The sequence below is a fragment of the Gekko japonicus genome, unplaced genomic scaffold (assembly GCF_001447785.1).
Source record: "Gekko japonicus isolate JY-2015 unplaced genomic scaffold, Gekko_japonicus_V1.1 scaffold79, whole genome shotgun sequence".
In the NCBI taxonomy this organism is placed as follows: domain Eukaryota; kingdom Metazoa; phylum Chordata; class Lepidosauria; order Squamata; family Gekkonidae; genus Gekko; species Gekko japonicus.
Window position 1 is genome coordinate 1,054,486 of NW_015167530.1, and position 17,629 is coordinate 1,072,114.

General features: G+C 43.7%; 1 protein-coding gene across 9 annotated transcripts in view; it reads right to left on the bottom strand.

The window, feature by feature from the left end:
* Positions 1-5,972: 5,972 nt before the first annotated feature.
* Positions 5,973-17,629, bottom strand: part of DLGAP4 (discs large homolog associated protein 4) — a 124,601-nt gene continuing 112,944 nt past the window's right edge. For 7 of the 9 annotated variants that reach the window (XM_015413375.1, XM_015413377.1, XM_015413376.1 and 4 more), the window contains 5 exons: positions 13,792-13,883; positions 12,913-13,322; positions 10,916-11,007; positions 8,421-8,573; positions 5,973-6,252 (listed from right to left, as the gene is read on the bottom strand). In XM_015413375.1, coding sequence (XP_015268861.1) covers positions 6,034-6,252; positions 8,421-8,573; positions 10,916-11,007; positions 12,913-13,322; positions 13,792-13,883 — 966 coding nt within the window. In that variant the 3' untranslated portion in view covers positions 5,973-6,033. Of the gene's footprint in view, positions 6,253-8,420; positions 8,574-10,915; positions 11,008-12,912; positions 13,379-13,791; positions 13,884-17,629 lie in introns of all 9 variants that reach the window. The other 2 variants (XM_015413378.1, XM_015413383.1) reach the window with 2 other exon arrangements.

The following is a 17,629-nucleotide window of genomic DNA, read 5'->3' on the forward strand; positions in this document are numbered from 1 at the left end:
TGAAAAAGAGCAGTTTTTGCCCCAGTGCACATCTGTGATGCCTGAAATCCTCTTCTACTGCATGATTCAAGCACATACTTTTCCGGTAAGTGTGAGGGCAGTTGAAGTCACCCAGTATTATAGGTTTAGTCACACGCACCCTTATTTCACTCTTCTCTAGATCAGTCTCCCTGCTTGGGGACAGTGACCACAATGCTTATTACATCCAGCATTCGTGTCAATGGAAAGTTGCTCCCAAAGTAAAACATTACACTAATAGTGACTGAGGTAAGAATGCATACCTCAAGTTAGGAAAGGGACCACCAGGTCTAAAAGAATGCCTGCATGACTAATGACTCAAGTCAAGGAAGTCATAAAAGGCTTCTTTTAGAAAGTGGGAGACTTGCCCAAATGAGCTGAACAGAAAGGAGCACAGGTTCAAGCAAAGCAAATGTAAGTTGACAATAAGACAAGCCAAAAATTTGAGGAGTAGATTGCTAAAAACATTAACGTACAATAACCATTTCTTCAAATATAGCAGAAACTGTAGGGAGGATGTTGGACTTTTAGGTGACAAAGGAATGAAAGCGTTACTTAAGGGAGATGGCAGGGAAATGAAATAATGAAATGACTTCTTTGCATCTGATTTCACTGTGGAAAATGTACCCATGCTGGAGCCTGTCATAGGGGAACAGTGTCTGAAGAATTAGGTCAAATTCAGATGAGAAGGGATAAAGTCCTGGGACTACTGTTGTTGTTTAGTCGCGTCCAACTCTTCGCGACCTTAAAACAGGTAAGTCTCTGGGTCCAGATGGCATATAGCCGAGTTACCACCTGCATCTATCTTCAAGTGGGAAATGGTTGATCTACAAACTGGTACATGTAACTTGTCACTAAAACCAACCTCCACACTGGAGAACTAGAAAAGTCACACCACTTCAAAAAAAAAAAAGGGGGCCAGAGGGGATCCAGAGAATTACAGGCCTATTGCCTAACATCTGTTCTAGGAAAATTAAAAACTGTTACTAAAGAGAATTATTACATACATGGAGGAACACAGCCTGCTAAGGGGATACTCAGGATGGCTTTTGCCGAAGGAAGTCCTGTCTTGCCCACCTTTTGGAATTCTTGGATCAGGTTAACAGCATGGATGTCCAAAAAGGTTTTTTACAAGGAACCTAACCAAAGACTTTTGAGTAAGCTTAACAGTCATGGTATAAGAGGGCAGGGCCTCTTATGAATAAAATTCATAAACTGATAGGAAGCAGAGAGTAGGAATAAATAGACAGTTCTTACAATGTAGAGATGTAAGCAGTGGGGTCCCACAAGGATCGGTATTGGAAACTTTTCAGTTTAGACCAAAAGACAAATTGTACACGGGATAGAGAGAACTCTCCCATAATACTGTTGCTGGGGGACACTCAGTGCTGTTTACAGGCACTCAGTTCTGGGCAGGCATACGGAAATACTTCTTTACTCAGTGACTGAGTTTGTCTCAGTGGCTGCAGTGATGGCCACGGACAGAGATGGATTTAAGTGAGGGTTGGGCAGATTCATGGAGAGGTCCATCTGTGGCTACTAAGAACCCCCATGCCCAGAGGCAGCAAATCTCTGAATCCCAGTGCTCAGAGGCAACATCAAAGGAAGGCCGTAGCCACTCTGCCCTGCTGGCCACTGTTTGAAACAGGATGCTGGACTAGACGGACCACTAGTCTGATCCACCCCACCAGGGCTGTTCTTATGTTCTCTTCCCTGGAGAAGTTGGTGCGACAGCAAAGTCCTACAGAAGAGTGCCTCTGGCCTTACTATGCTTGCATCCTGTTTAAAGCTTGTGCCTATTAAGCCTGAACCCTGGCTCCAAGGAAGGATCTCTGCCGTATTCTGTCCTGGCACATAACTTGAGCAATGAAAACCTATCTTATCAATCCTTAAACATTTTGGAGTGCATGCTGATAGGACAACATAGCCATGACTGTCAGCTTCCCAACTGAGAGAGGAAAGATGAACTCTTGCTCTGACTCAGCAGCACTCTCATTATGAAACAGAATCTTTTCCCAAGAGTCTCTTTTTCATAAAGTAGATTTGGGCTTAAATTCTGACATTGCATCCATGTGTGAAACGCAGATCCGACCATGCTGGGTTGTAGATATGGAGTTTGAGAGCATTCTTACCCCCAAGTGTCTTTTTTTCCCCCTTTAGAAGACCATGCAACCTCAACAGGTGACAAAAACATACTGTTTTAAAACATGGTTTTAACCATTTTTGTAGCTGGATGTAGAAACTGGATTTCACAAACTGCAAGAGACACAGACATCAGGGCACCCATGAGGCACCTTTCTCTTTGTTTTTACTGTAGTCTACAATGGCAGCAAATTCACATTACAAAACGTTGGGCCGCGGGGCTAGGTACAAGGCTTCATTTTTCGTTTTTTAAAAAAGTGTCATGAAATTAACAATCATGGGCCTAAACAATTTTGTTTCCTGCCATAGAACTAAGCTAAATCACTGTGGGGAAAGTGTCACAATTTTCTTCCCATCTTCATGGTTATGAAAATAATAATGTTATTAACCAAAGCATTCTATGTACATTTTGTTTTAAATCCACAAAACTATTAGATAAACAGAACTACAGAAGCATCTAGGGAGCACAGTTTAACCAAGCAGGGGCTGTTCAGAGCCACTTGAGTGTCGGATCTCTCTAGATTGTCTCTTGAAAACACAGAAACCAGGAAAGTGATGGAATTTAAAACAATAGGGAGAGGAGCAAGATACACCACATTCTCCCCCCCCCAACTATTGCTACAAGGGATGAAGTCATTGTTACACCAATCTTCCTAGCCATTTTACTGTAACAAACCTTTTGTGGCTGTGCTCTACAATGGAAGTGATAGCCTTGAAGTGGCAAAGGGGAAAAGTTAGACAAGGCCAGACTTAAGGACATCTGAAACAGCCACATCTTTGCATTGAACTGATCAGGACAAGCTGCGGTTGATCCTAATACATGGGCTGGCAGTGGCTGTATTCCTGTTACACCCATGCAGCAATTTTTAAACTGTATTTAATCCATCCCCACAGTACCCACACAAGAAGGGTGTTGTGACTATTGAGCTACCTAGTTTGTCCCATTACAGAGACTGTCAAGATCTGGGGGTCTGAAAGGCAACTGCTTCATCCCTGGATTCTAGGTTTCTATAATAGAGGGGGTAGCAGTGATGGTGAACTTGTTGATTCTGCATGAAGAGGTAGGTAATGTGCTACCTTGTCACCCTATTAACTAAAATGAATTCATACATGAAAGTTATTTCTCAAACCCTGTTAAGTCTCCTAGAGACCTGGGAGGTATATTAAAGAAAAGGGTGTGTGCGTGTGTCCACGCACAATGGATGGGAAATCTGAGCCAACTGCATTCCAACCACTGGAATACAAAAACCACTATATTCAGGCTATTGTCATTTCAAATACATTGCATGCAAGTGATGTCCATGTAAGCATCTTTCAGTGCTCTTCTATAATACAGAGAACCACTCCTGCTCCATTACTACATTTTTAAGGGAGAAAGCCTCAGAGCTATACATTGAGAGGAAGCTTTATTGAGTTTCGGCTGCTTTTGCTTTGATCTCACCCCTTTGCAGAGGTAGGAGGGGATACTCATATTTCTAGCTATGTTCAGCATGGCTCAAACTGCTCTGAAACAGTATTCCTCAAAACCCAACTTCCTTTACAACACAGTATCGAACCCATGATCCTTTCAGTCCTTTTTTGCTGCAGATTGGTGCTGCTTCACAGTTTTCCGTTGTACACATTAACACGCTGTTTGCATGCACCGGACTGTAAAAGGGTGGATGTGGCAAACACAAGCCTCATGCAGGTACATGTGCTTGAGAGCAGAAGAACTGTACATACAGAGGCAAATGTGTTTACCAGCACATTGTAGTGTAGCAGTGCTGTGGCACGGTGAAAGTTTATCTAGGCTGTGATTCATAAACTGATTTAAACTGCATTTACAGAGATTTAAAATTTCATCTCACTGACTCTGTGTGTGGAATACATGGGATTCAGGCTTTTGGCAGGAGCTACTGCCCTCCAAAATTACTGCCTGGGGAAACCTGAGTAATACCAGTCCCATTCCAAGTGTTTTAGATTTTAATACGAAGAACTGTGACTACCAGCCATTTGTTTAAAAGGCATCACAGAACTCTTTACCATCGTTTAGTGTAGGGTGTGTAAGAGGGAAATAAGTCTGCCTTGATTGGAAGCCACATTCTCTATGGCAGATATATAGGGCGGCACATGAGGTGGAGAAATCTGTATATGCATAGACACCAGACATGTGCATGATAGAATTAGGATTTTCTGTTGTCTCCTTAAATTACCAACATGTTGGTATAATTTTGACTACTTTAAACCATTCACAAAATAGCTCCTATCATTCTCCCACAACACGAGTGTTCGGGACAGATGCACACTGGAGGGGGGGGGTTTGAGGGGGAGGGTGGTTGGGAGAGGAGAGAAGAGAAGGCGGAGAAGCCATTGACTTCTGACTCCACAGCATTCAGCCCAAATGGGAGAAGGGCCAAAGTGAAATTTAGTGAGCGTTCCCCACAGAACATGGGATACAAAAGGGGGTGGGACTGGAAAAAGGAATCTGATTATACACAGGGTATATATTTTTGCACACACTTTTACACACATCTAGCTATAGTACATGTAAAAATATATGCTGTACATACACCCACTCTCACCGAGGTGCTTTTTTTTTTTTTTTACAAACACCATCCAAATGTGTGTGCGCGCGCATGGGTATGTATATGTGTGTGTTAAATATACAGATCCTACTAAGTGTGTATATGCATATGTACACATACATACAGGCAGGCAGGCAAACTGCCGCCCCCCCATTAGCTACCTACTCGTTTTCTTTCTTTCTTTTTACAGAAGCCATCATCTTTCACTCAAGAATGGTCTAAGATTACATACCCCTTTGGAGACAGTGTTGTCTTGTGTAGCAGCTGCCTTCTTAAACAGTGACCCTTGCAAAAAACAACCCAACAGAACAAAAAGCCTTGCAGGAAGGGGAGGGGGAATTGCAGGAAAGAAGTGTGTGTGCGTGTGTGGGACCCTACGTGTATATCTACTGTGTGGTATGGCTGGGCACCCTAAAAAGGGACATCTTCCTTTTGCAGCCTCCTTCACAGGAGTGCAGCCCAACTCTACGTTATTGCACACTTGCTTCCAGGTGGCGTGAACAGACTGCCCGCTTTACACAACCTACTGATCTTGCCCTTCGTATATGTTAAGCTAAAAGATACATGAACCCCAAAGCCCTGTCACCTTTCCCACCCCTCAGCCTCCCACAACCCCCCCACCGACAAGGAAAAAAATACATTAAAAAAACTGCAAAAGGCTGCTCACTAGCAGAGTGCAACAACAGTACACGCTGAACAGGTGTTCTCTTCTGGAGCTCTGTGGAAGGGTTTACTTCCAACACAGTAAACAACGCCATGCAGAGACAGTAAAAAAAAGGAGAGGGAAAAAGGAAAGGCTGGGGGGGGGGGGCTAGAGCAGGAAGACGACAAGGGGTGGGGGTGCGGACGGAGAAAAAGAGACCATGTGTGGAAGGGGAGGACAAAGAATACAGCAGAGAGGAGAAAAAGCACAGCATGGCAAGTGCCCAAGGCTTGGTTTCGTTTTGTCCATTTCATGTAAACAAGCTAATAATTTTCCTTAGATAGAACAAGTAAAAAGGATGCAGTTCCAAGTCTAAAGGACTGTGTTTCCAAGAGTCTGTTCCACCACACCACAGCCAGTGTGAAAGGGCAGGGAGGGTTAAGGGAGAGAGAGAAACCAGAGAACGGGAGAAGGGAATTTCCTTTCAAAATCTTCATTACTTAAAGCTGGAGAGAGAAAGAGAGAGAAAAAGCCAAATTGGGAGCCCTTTGAAAGATCGGCTCTGCGTCTCTAGACCAAATAAATCACACTAAGTTTAGTGAACCTTTTTTTTTTTCCTTTTAATGATGTGAAAAAGAGTGCGTTTTCTTCCTCTCTTCCCCTTGCTCAAAGACGGGTTTGTGCCTCAGGGACGTAGATTTCAATGCTGTCCGCGCTTTCCGTGGCAGAGTTCTGCCGGACTGAGGCAGCACGCTTTGCCGCCATCAGTCGCTTGCGAGCTTCCTGGCGCTGTTTATCCACTGAATCGGAGGCCTTGTCCCGGTTTAGCTGCGATTTAGATTTGGCTGGCTTCTTTGGCACAGGAGGGGGTGCTTTCTTCTCTTCCTTTAAAGAAGAAGGAAAAAACCCACCAAATTATACAATGGGTACACACTTCTTCATATCCCACTATTTACTTGTATGCAAACAGCTTTGATTGCCAGTTAATTACTTTAAAAAGATTTTTATTCTGCACAAGTTTCCAAAGAAGCGCATAAAGACAAAATGCAACTTAGAATCCATTTAAAAACTCCTCACTTTTCAAACCATCAGTATAAAATACAAACGGATAATAACATGAGCCAACCAGCCACAAGAACTAAACGCCAGCAGGTCACAGTACACTATTTCAGAAATTTATTGTATTGAATCAGACCCTCACAGAGGTCAAAAGAGGCCCGGGCCACTTCCATTTTTGAGGGGGAGAAAAACTGGGATGTAAGGGATGGATTATTTAGCTTCAGGGGTCATTTCGTAGAAAAAGAGCTAGGGTAACTCATTAGCATAACTCATTAGCATATGCCACACTCCCTGACATCAGGGGCCCGGCGGTGGACCTGCAAGGCCAGCAGGAGTGCGAGGAAGCCTCGCCAAGGCCCTCCCTGGCCCCAGGCAGGCAGGGGTGAGGAGAGGCGGGGAGGAAGCAACTTACCCTCCCTCTTCTCCTGCCTCCTCCTGGCTGAATGAGGGCCGGAAGCAGGGGGCGGGGCTTCGTCATGTGCCCCGCCCCCTGCACCTCACCCGGGGGAACTGCGTTCCCCCCCGAAATGACCTCTGTTTAGCTTTGACAATTATTGAAATTAAGAATTACTAAAGAATAGATAAAATTGTTTGAATAACATAGAGAAAATTAAGTTACCTATGGACATTTTGAAGTGAAAAAGTAGAATAAAGAACTAAGAATTGTGCAGGAGGTTGGAGCACTGTGGGAAGCCGAATGGGGGGGGAAAGGGAGGAGGGTAGGATAGTGGATTTTTTGTGAAAATTATGAGTTATATTGGACTATATGTATCATATCCTAATGAACTGTTTTGTAAAACAAAAGTGGGCTATTTTAAAAAGAGACAAATGGTTTTAAATAAAAGCTGTTTGGCTCTCTTGCTCCACTTTGTCCATGGCAGACACAGTAACAAGCCTGCCCCCCCTCTACCTGGTTCCAGCATGTTTTCTGTTAGTGTCTGCCGATTGAAGGGGTCTGTAGAGGAATTCAGAAGGTGCCGGAGGATGATCGATCTATCCATGATGGTCCCGGACGGTAACCTGACAGGGTCAGTCATCAGCGTGTCCATGAGTGGATCTGAAGAAACAACAGCAAGTTTGTCATAACTTTAAAGTGGCGATTGGCATTTCCCTGGGTGTGTAAGAAAGGGCCACAAGAACTAAGCACTGAGGCAACCCTTCCTGCCCTCCCTCTCATAATCTGCCTAATTTCACAGAATCAGCATTGCTGTCATACTCCTTTTGATTATGTTTACAACCTAGTTAAGACAGGAGCAATTTAACCCAGCACCTGAGAATTCTGCATACTATCAAGGGGACACACTTTTTGCAGTCACCAGTTCTGCAAGTTATAGACAGATTCCCAGTTATGCAGCATTATAAAAAAAATTGCCAGACAAACACGATACTGTCCTAGGCTCAGTCATGCTGCCACCACTCTTTGGGCACTATGTAAGTAAGCCCAGAAGGATCCTTGGGCTCATTCAGTTCCCACCCCTATCCATGCATCATAGTTTAATTGTGACCTCTTTTATGGCAAAACTTATCTTGCCACTATGAATACAGCAGAATCCCATGGTTTCATGAAAGTAAGTCGCTAAACACCTTTTCACAGTATAGTGAACACATGTCCACCCTGCATGTATATGTGTACATCTGGTTTAGAAGAAAGAGCCAGTGTATGTCCACTTTACAATTGAAGCCAGAAACCAGTACCTGGATAAATGCAAGTCTGCAGCAGTCAAAAGAGAACTCAGTAGGAAGATGTTCATCCCTCCTCCCTGGAAAAGGGCCCCCAAAAGGCCATATCCTCCCTTGGGGAAGGGGGAACTAAGCCAAAATTAGTGATCAGGGGTCTAGAATTTTCCAAAGTTATTTCTATGCCATCTTAGAACCCCATATGTTGCACTACAGACAGACTGCAAAGGAATGTCATTAACACCCTGTAATTTTTTAACATGTTTCACCAGAACCTGAACGACAGCACTGGGTTTCTCCAAGAGTTCCATGCTCACCTTCTTCTCCGGTGTCTCTGCCAATTGCCAGCCATTAGCCTTTAGGTGGTACAACTCATCAAATTTCATGCTGATGTCTTCGATGGACAATTGCAAGAGATCCCAAAAACCAGCAAGGTCCTGTGCTGTGGGCCTGGGATTGGAATTGGGGTTCTGCAGAGAAGGAAATGTAGCTATTGAAATTTAGAATGAAGATACAAGACAAGAACTGCAAAATATTTTGAATTCATGTTGAAGAGGCTGAATCCATTTTGGCTACTGACATGGACATTCTTGATTATGTAACAGCTCCTCGGGAGCACCAGCTTTGTCAGAAAGATTTCAGCACTCTGAATCACTGGTATTCCAGCAATCGGCATACACAATTCAGAAGAGCCTGGTTAAGGGAGTATTGCATTCCCTTTATATTATGAATGTTGTCACAGTTGTCATCATGATTACATTTTATTCCAAGAAGGCAGACCTTCAAATTTGATTAAGTTGGCTTACTAAACTGGCAGAGTCACATGGGTCCTTAGGAACTTGCTTCTTGCTATAAACACACTTACTATTCTGTAAGACCAAAAAAGGCTTTCGAGTTTTGCTCTCCCAGTTGAGAACAGTTAAAGAGGGATAAAGAAGAATGACAGGTACCTTTGAGCCCAGTATGAAGCATGCTGGGGGGGGGGGAATGTTCTCAAAGAGCTTAGTGATTCTATTGCTTGGTACATGCTGGGGAAAAAAATAATTAAAAATCGAGTAGGTTTTCAAATTAATCTCAATACAAAGTTTTTGTGATGCTTTAACTTTTCTGTGCAAGGTGGGGATTCCTAAGCAATTGGAAAGGAAGATGTTCCTTTTTTCCTTGCAACGCTGTTCTTAGAAAATGTCCTCCCTGGACAAACTGATCCAGAAAACTGCAATCCAGTAAACAAAGGACCATTTCACTGTTTCATTCATTGTTGTATGAGCTTGTGATGAAAGTAATGTGCGAAATGGCCTAGAAACCACCTCTGTTCTCAAAACACTCAGGTGGCCTTCTACCAAACCTAGATATACTAGGACAGTTCTGCACAGCTTTCTGGGGGCCAGATGTGCTCATTCCACACACCAAATCTGCAACCTTGACCAAATCCCTTTCCTAGTCTCTGGTATGATTCCATGGCAGGCAATGCATGGGATCCAGAGCTGTACAGAGAAGTGACACGACACAGGAAAGTGATGTGAGCATGGAATACACCATGCCACCCCTTACTTGGGGGAAAGGAGGGAGAAAGCAGCAATAGGAGGGTGAGGGAGGTATATCTCATTGCCAGAGAGTCCTCATAGGTCTCCCCTTTTGTCTGTTCAGAAGTATCCTCTTGCAACTGCATTCAAATACAGTTTAAAAAAATAATATAGGGAGATCTGCTAAAATTCAAGATCTACTGGACTATCTATATTCCTTTGTCACGCAGCACCTACCATGCAATGTAATATGGGACAGTCACTTTTTTCTTACTGATATGTGTACAACATGAAGAAAAAGAAGAGGAGGAGGAGACTGGATTTATACCCTGCCCTTCACTTGGGAGTCTCAGAGCGGCTTACAAACTCCTTTCCCTTCCCCTCCCCACAACAGACACCCTGTGAAGTAGGTGGGGCTGAGAGAGCTCTTTCAAGAACTGCTCTTTCCAGAACAGCTCTGACAGAACTATGGCTTGCCCAAGGTCATCCAGAAGCTGGAAGTGGAGGAGTGGGGAATCAAACCTGGTTCTCCCAGATTAGAGTTTGCGCACTTAACCACTACACCAAACTGGCTCAAAGGGAAGTTAGGGGAGAGAAGAGCTGCTAAGTTGCATTGAAACAATGTGAAAACTACAAGCGATAAGTAATTGGCTCTGAAATTAAAGTGTAAACAGTAACAAATATATGCCTCTTTTAATAGATGTATTAATGCAAACCAGGTTTCCTAATTCATGAAACAAAATATAGCAACAGTCACAGCCATGTAACCAATAACTATAGAAACTGTGAGGATGATCTCCATGCTGCGCCACAAATCCAGATATTTTTGCTATGCAGTGGATTGCTAACTAAAATTAATCATAAAAAGATCATAAGAGTATGGATGGAAAGGGCAGATCAAGTAGTAAAAGCACAGTAGCAGTGCAATCTTTGGCCAACACGTTACACTTATAATAAAACTTGCGTGGCCAATGTGCTTTCAATATATTGGTCAGTAAACCTTAAAATCACCCACAATATAGTTCAGAATTACCCCAATATGGATATGGGGAGGAGTGGGGGAAGGGGGAGGGTATGAATCATGCCTTTCTTGGGAAGAGACTGTTTATCAACTTACATTTGGCCTTTGCCACTGAGTCACATTATGGCAAGATACCTACTGGTATCCAAGAGACCAGCAGGGGAGATTAGTGCTGTTCTTATGCCTGGGCAAAAGCCAAGGAAATGGTCAAGCATGCCATTCTACACTCTGCATAGATTAGATAGCTTTCAGAGGTCTGTGTACTCACCAAGTTTTGGTCACAGAGGCCACGGAATTGCTGGAATTTCTGAGACATTAGTAACTGCGCACTGCCCACTGCGCTGAGGACTTTGCCTAAGACTGAAAAACAAAAGATACATTTAAGAAATCAAGCAAGACAGAAGGCCGTTAACTGAACCAACAAGGAGATCTGAGGTGAAAGTGCCTCTTTTTGTCCTTCACACAGATTTATCCCCCCCCCCTTTGTACCAGTAACAAAAGTGTTTTTCAGTCAAAGCCATTAATGACAAGTCATTAAAAATGACGTACGGTTCTTTTGTCTGTGCAAGTTTTGTTAGCCCTTGTTCTTCTGCCAACAGCCACAGCCAGTACAACAGTCACCATCGGGAATGGCAGACAGCCACACGACTGCAAGATTCTTTGTTTGCAACAGAGTGTTAATGAAGTCTAATGGAGAGTTTTGGAAGACTCATTTTTATATTCTCCCAGAGTGAGGCGGCCCCCCTCCCCCCATCCTGGCAACATCAGTATTTCAGAATTCTGAGCACCCCTTGCCCTCACCACGGAGCTGGGATCCATGGCTGCTCAGTCACTCCCCCCCTCTCCGATGACGATCACTAATTTTACAAAATGGGAAACTATTTTTTAAGTGTACAAGCAAGTGCAATGCACATGCTAAGAAACATGAATAAAGTCTGGGAGCACATTACTCATGTTTCCTCAGGGACTCCAGAGCCGTTGCTCTGTCCATGCCTCAATTCCATTTAAAAGGTGTCGGAAGAACACTCTGAGGCCTGGTTGAGACCGGATGAAGTATAGACTTCTGTCATGACAGAATGTACTGTATGACATTAGACTACAGGTGGGTTTTTTTAAAAACATTTTTAAGATTCCCCCATATACAACTTCCCAACAAAGAAGAAGAGAAGAGATTGGATTTAAACCCCGCCCTTCACTACCCAAAGGAGTCTCAGAGCGGGTTACAAACTCCTTTCCCTTCCCCTCCCCACAACAGACACCCTGTGAGCAAGGTTCCCTCTAAGCTGTGGAGTCTTGTGAGCAAAAATTCTATTTTGTGAGCTACCGGCATTAAAGTTGTGAGCAGGTGATTTGGCTACTGCATAAATTGGTTTGCTCTGGAGCCATCCTTCCTGAGCTAAGGCAAAAGTGTGTGAGCCGGAGGCTAAAAAGCTGTGAGCTAGCTCAGACTAACTCAGCTTAGAGGGAACACTGCCTGTGAGGTAGGTGGGGCTGAGAGAACTCTGACAGAAACTGCTCTTTTTCAAAAACAGCTCTTGTCAGAACTATGGCTTGCCCAAGGTCATCCAGCAGGTGCAAGTGGAGGAGTGGGGAATCAAACCCGGTTCTCCCAGATCAGAGTCCGCGCACTTAACCACTACACCAAAGTGGCTCTCAAAAGAGAACATAAGCATGCCAGAAAGAAAGGTTCTAACCTAGCTCTTTGTATGGCATGCTAACCTTCCATTTTCAAAAGCATTAACGTACTTGGACAATAATCCCTCCACTGCTGCCTGCAGTGGTAACAGACCATTCCCCCACCCCAGCACTGCGCCATACTTGGACAATAATCCCTCCAGACCATTCCCCCACCCCAGCACTGCGCCCTCTCATTCTGCTACCTGCGTGGACCAGGCCTGATTTAGGTTCCATTTCAGTACTGCTTCAGTGTATGAAACTTAGAGGGTGCGGCTAGGAGTGACTCTGAGGGAAACTAAACACCATGAGGAACATGACAATCCAGAAAACAGTTGAGTGAGGCATGCATCTGGGGAAGCTACTTCTTTGTTGCTGAAGCTATGGGTTGCCACTAAACCTAAAACTCTAAAAAACAACACAAACCTACGAACACACAAACTGGGGTACAAAGTTTCCACTCCTTTATCTCTGCAAGATTATGCCACGCAACAGAAAATAAAGCTCACTTCCCAGTACCTGGAATTTTTTGTCATATCCTCAGCTGAAGACTCACCGCTCAGCACTGCTGAGCTAATCGTCAATACTAACCTTCTTCAGAGAGATTGTTCTCTTTGGTCTCTTGGTCCATCTGACGACACCATCCTTCTAATCTTTCAGTCTCTGCTTGCAGTAGTTTCTGAAACCAATACCCGTCCCTTCGGCAAGCTCCCGGTTGTGTTGGTTCTGATGGAGTGTTGGTGGAAGTCTCAAGCCAAGGGTCAGGAGGAGGAAGAGAGGAAGGTTCTAGGGCTGGGTCATTGCTGTCTCCATAGGAGAGGTTTCTCTTGATCTGGGAGGGCATGGCTGTTTGCCTCGTACTGGCATCAAGGCTGTTGGAATTGTTGCATGGCGGGCAATCAGCAAGGCTTCTCTCAGATGATTTACAGCTAGAGTTATTCGGTTCTTGTGTGTCAGAATCTGTGTCCTGCTTGGTGGACATTCTGCGGGAGTGGCTGTTGCTACAAAGAGAGGAGGGGGCAAGGGAGAATTCAGAAGAGGCAGCCCTCGTGGAGAGCTAGATTTGTTTCACAGCACACAGAGACAACAGTACACATTTGTGTTTATCGTGTCTGCAGCCGAACTGCATTTCCCTGGCCCGTCCCCCTCTGCACACAGATACACACACACCACACATGCAGACAGACGAAATTATAAGGTTGCCTGCTTACTGCAATAGGCCATCCAAACAAAGACTGGCACACATCTACAATTACATTGCCAGTTCGAGCTTTCATTTCTGGCTTCCAATGATTTGTTTATGGTACCAACTTTTTTTTTTTTTTTTTGGTAAGGAGCACATGCTGTTGAAGGTTCTGCAATCACCACTGTTCAGCAGTGATTTGAGGGGGGGAAAGAAATGGGGCAGCTAAGCTATCAATAGGATACTTAAGGGTTTAAAAAAAAAAAGAGCCCAGTTCTTCCACTTACCGCCACTCGTCCTCTACCTGTACCCCGATGGACTGGAATTTGGTGGCTGATGGAGGGGGCTCCTCTTTTGCCACTGGCTGAAGGCAGTCAACCTTATTAACAAAAAAAAGATACAAACAAAAAAACAAAAACACAAAAACTTGCTGCTAGAATTCACATTAGAAGGAAAAGAGGCAAGCATGCACACAAACACACGCATACACACATACACACAGTGATCATGCAGACATCACACACCAAAAGGCAGCAAAAATTTCTCTGTATCATAAAGGGCCCGAAAAAGGAAATTTCTAGATGACAAGCATTTCTTCAATATTATGACATCTTCGTGGTGGGAGGGGAAAAGAGACAGGGAGGTAACATGATGTTGCCACAGTGAACTAGGTGACATTTTCTTATCCAGAGATTTTAAAGGTAGTTTTGTGTACCTACGCCAATGACTTAAGCTTATGTAACTTTGACTTGTATTTTTTTTAAAGCAACTATTTTTTTATTTAATGAGTAAGCCTATGGAAAAGGGTGTGTGTGTGGAGACTGGGGCTTAGAAATGAGAGGGGAACACATTTATTTCCCTTAACATACAATACTGTGCAGGTACAGGGCAAAATTTGCCATGAGCTAAATGCATATTCCATATCCTCTTTCTTTAATTTCTTATTATTTGGACTATTTTTTAGTGGCTAGACTAATACGGTATAAAGATAAAGTTTTAATGTCTGATATTTTTGTTTTAAGTTGCTTTTAAATGGTTTTGTTTTTTTTAAGATAAAACATTGTTACCCAAGTCTCTGGAATGGGGCAGGCAAAACCAGTGTACAAACAAGAAGGAATATACCCTAAAGATAGATCATGTAGAGAAGAATCAATATATATGTTCGCTTTCAGCATCACCTTGACCTCAGCAGCACTGAAGTCTGCAGCTCTATGCTTTTGGCAAAGGCACAGCGTGAACTTCCAGAGCTCCCAGCAAACTCTGACCAAGACAGTAAGGTACATCCTGGCCCAGCAACTTATAAGCAGGTTTGGTTTCAAACATGCTACCATATTTTCCTTTGGCTCTGAAAACCAGCTAGAAGTTCCCTTTAGTGTTGTACTGATACAACCAAAGGGACATTATATTCTTGCTCCTGGGATTCAATGTATGGAGGAAACAGAAAGAATGCCATTGTGTTACTGCAGAGGGAATGTGGTCAGTGCATTAAAAAAAACCCCAACCACCCCAAAAACACACTAAGGGTATATGCACTCCAGGGAAAATGGATGGCCATAATATAACAAGGGAGAAGGTCAACAAAGTGGGAGGATCTCTTAGTGGTTGTAGGTGTAGGAAAGACAGGAGACAGGAGCTCAGCGGGTGTTCACTCACTACCTTTTTTCACTTTTTAAAGAGTTGTGTGTGCACTCCTGTGGCAGCGATACAAAAGGGGGGGGGAAGATATTCAACCTCTATACAGTCTTTCAGAAGTAAACTAAAAGTCATCACAAAATTAGGGATAGAGGAGGGGCTCTATCTATTTGCAAATGAAACCTGTACTGTATTTCACACAATTTTTGAGCGGAGAAAATGTGGTATCCCCACAATGAGTAGACAACAATGCCCCCATTATACTATAAATCCAGCACCTGAAAAAGACTCCCGTATCTAAAACCAGCCTGGAAGGGTGTGTGTCGCAGACAGCAAGCAAGGTCTTGGGTATGGATCCCGTGGCACTGTTCCCCTCCTGCTTCTCTCTGGCTGGCACTACTAGCATCTGCATTTTTCTAGAAGCCTCTGCAGTGGCCAGAGTGAAATGAAAGGGAAAGTGTCATAGGATCCAAGTCTTATCTTTTAAAGCATCAGCTCCTGCTCACAGCTACTGCATTCAGATTTGCACATGGATACTTCTTTACTTAAAAGAACTGCAATCCTATTTTTGCTCAACAGGACAGGTGACTGATTCCAATGAGATGGCTACTATTAACTCTTTGGAAAGTTGGGCAGCAAAGAGCAAAAGCCCAAATATCCTTACAAAAATGTTTCCAAGTCAGCCTTTGTATCCTGCTTCCTCGACTGAGAAGAACTGAGCTTGTATTCCCAATTATTTTCTGGCAAGTAATCCCCATTAAAGTGGGTGTAAATTTACAGGAATTCCAGGAACTGAAAAATTGCTATTCTGATAGAAGACCAATTCAAATTTATGCTTAACCGTCCTTGGAAGGAAAAGTATCACAGAACATTTGAACTAGAATATGCAAAAAGGGGGGGGATAGTGAAAAAGAGCAGTTCTGCTATCGGCAATCACTCAGATTTGGGATTTCTGAAGTGAGTTAGAGCACTGAGCTGAAGTTGGAGGTATATAATCTGCCACGGCCCAATAGACAGCCAATCTGCCAGTCTCTACATCTCTCCAAGCTAGCCAACACATAGGTGAGATTTCTGGGCTCTCTGTTGGGTGTCAGCATGAATAAAATCAGTAAAATCTCAGGGGCATGAGCAGATTCTTGGGGGAGGGTGCCCTCTCGTCATGACAGGAAAATGTTCTGAATGAGTTTTCTATTATGGGTTGTAATACCGCCCTTAAGTAATCAGTTCACTCTGCATTCAATAAATCTTGTTAGTCTCTCAGAGCGAGTAGGCTCTCTGTCTGTAACGCCAAAAAAGGGGATAAAGTCCCATTGTGTTTTGACAGCCCCCAAGAACTGATCACACTTGCAGGGCTGGCACTTGGCAAATACACTGGGGTGATCTGCACGAAAGGATTCCCCCAAAGCCTGTATTCAACCCTGCCTCCTCAAACCCCACTCACTTTTCCATTTAAAAGAGGACAAACAGTTGCAAAAGAATGAATGGAGACTAGATAAATCCGAAAAGATTTATCCCAACCTTAGATCTAGGGGGTTTTAGCCTTCACACTTGCAGCTTGTTATGAGGACCAGGAAAAGATATTTTGCGTCTTCTCCACACTCAACTTCCTATTTTTCTGCAGTCTTTACCTAGATCGTTCATTTTACTAAAACCAATTCCTTACACCACGGCAAAAGCAGCCAACTTTTTTGGCAAGCGTGCCAGGCTAAGTCCAAAGCAGTCCCACTTCAGTGTGCACTAGAGCAGTTGCATCCAAACCTTCCTAACCCAAGCCTACTTCTAACTTCCTCCAGCAACAGGGATCAAGTTTGGGGTTTTGTTTTGTTTGGATTTTATTTTTTAACTCGCATCTTCCCCCCCCCTTCTCTTTTTTGCCTTTCACACATATATAAACTGCAGACATACTGGTTTGATAAGAGTGCTTTGGAATTAACTTTCTTTTTTTGGGAGGATGAGTGGGGGTTAATACACTTGAGTACAAAATTGTTAGTACCCTCACCAAAGAAACAGTTCCCATGACAGCTAAGCTAATACAGAAACAGTATAAATTTGCAGTGTATGCAAGCTTTTCTTTTCCTCCTTTTGCCTAACCCTCCATCTCGCTCTGAAAGAAAAAAATGAGCACTGTGGTGCCACCCGTGGAGTTCCAACTCATTAGTCAAAGCCAATGCGCTGGAGTGCACATACATCTCCACTGTATCTTGATGCACTGTTGGCTACAGTCTACTGAGCCAGGGGATTAAGGCGGTATAGGAAAGACAAGCAGTCATGCAAGGCCTGGACGGAGCATACTCATGCACAAGGGCCCTCCTGCCCCTGCCTGGGAATGCTACGCAATCCTTCTGCCTGTTCCACTGTGACAACCATGTTTATAGGCACTTTCATGCTTTCTACCCGCTTTTCCCATGGCACACTATACAAGCGGGTGACCACAGATTTCATAATTTAACTACACATGGGTGTGGGCAGTCCAGTTAAAATACAGTAAGTAGA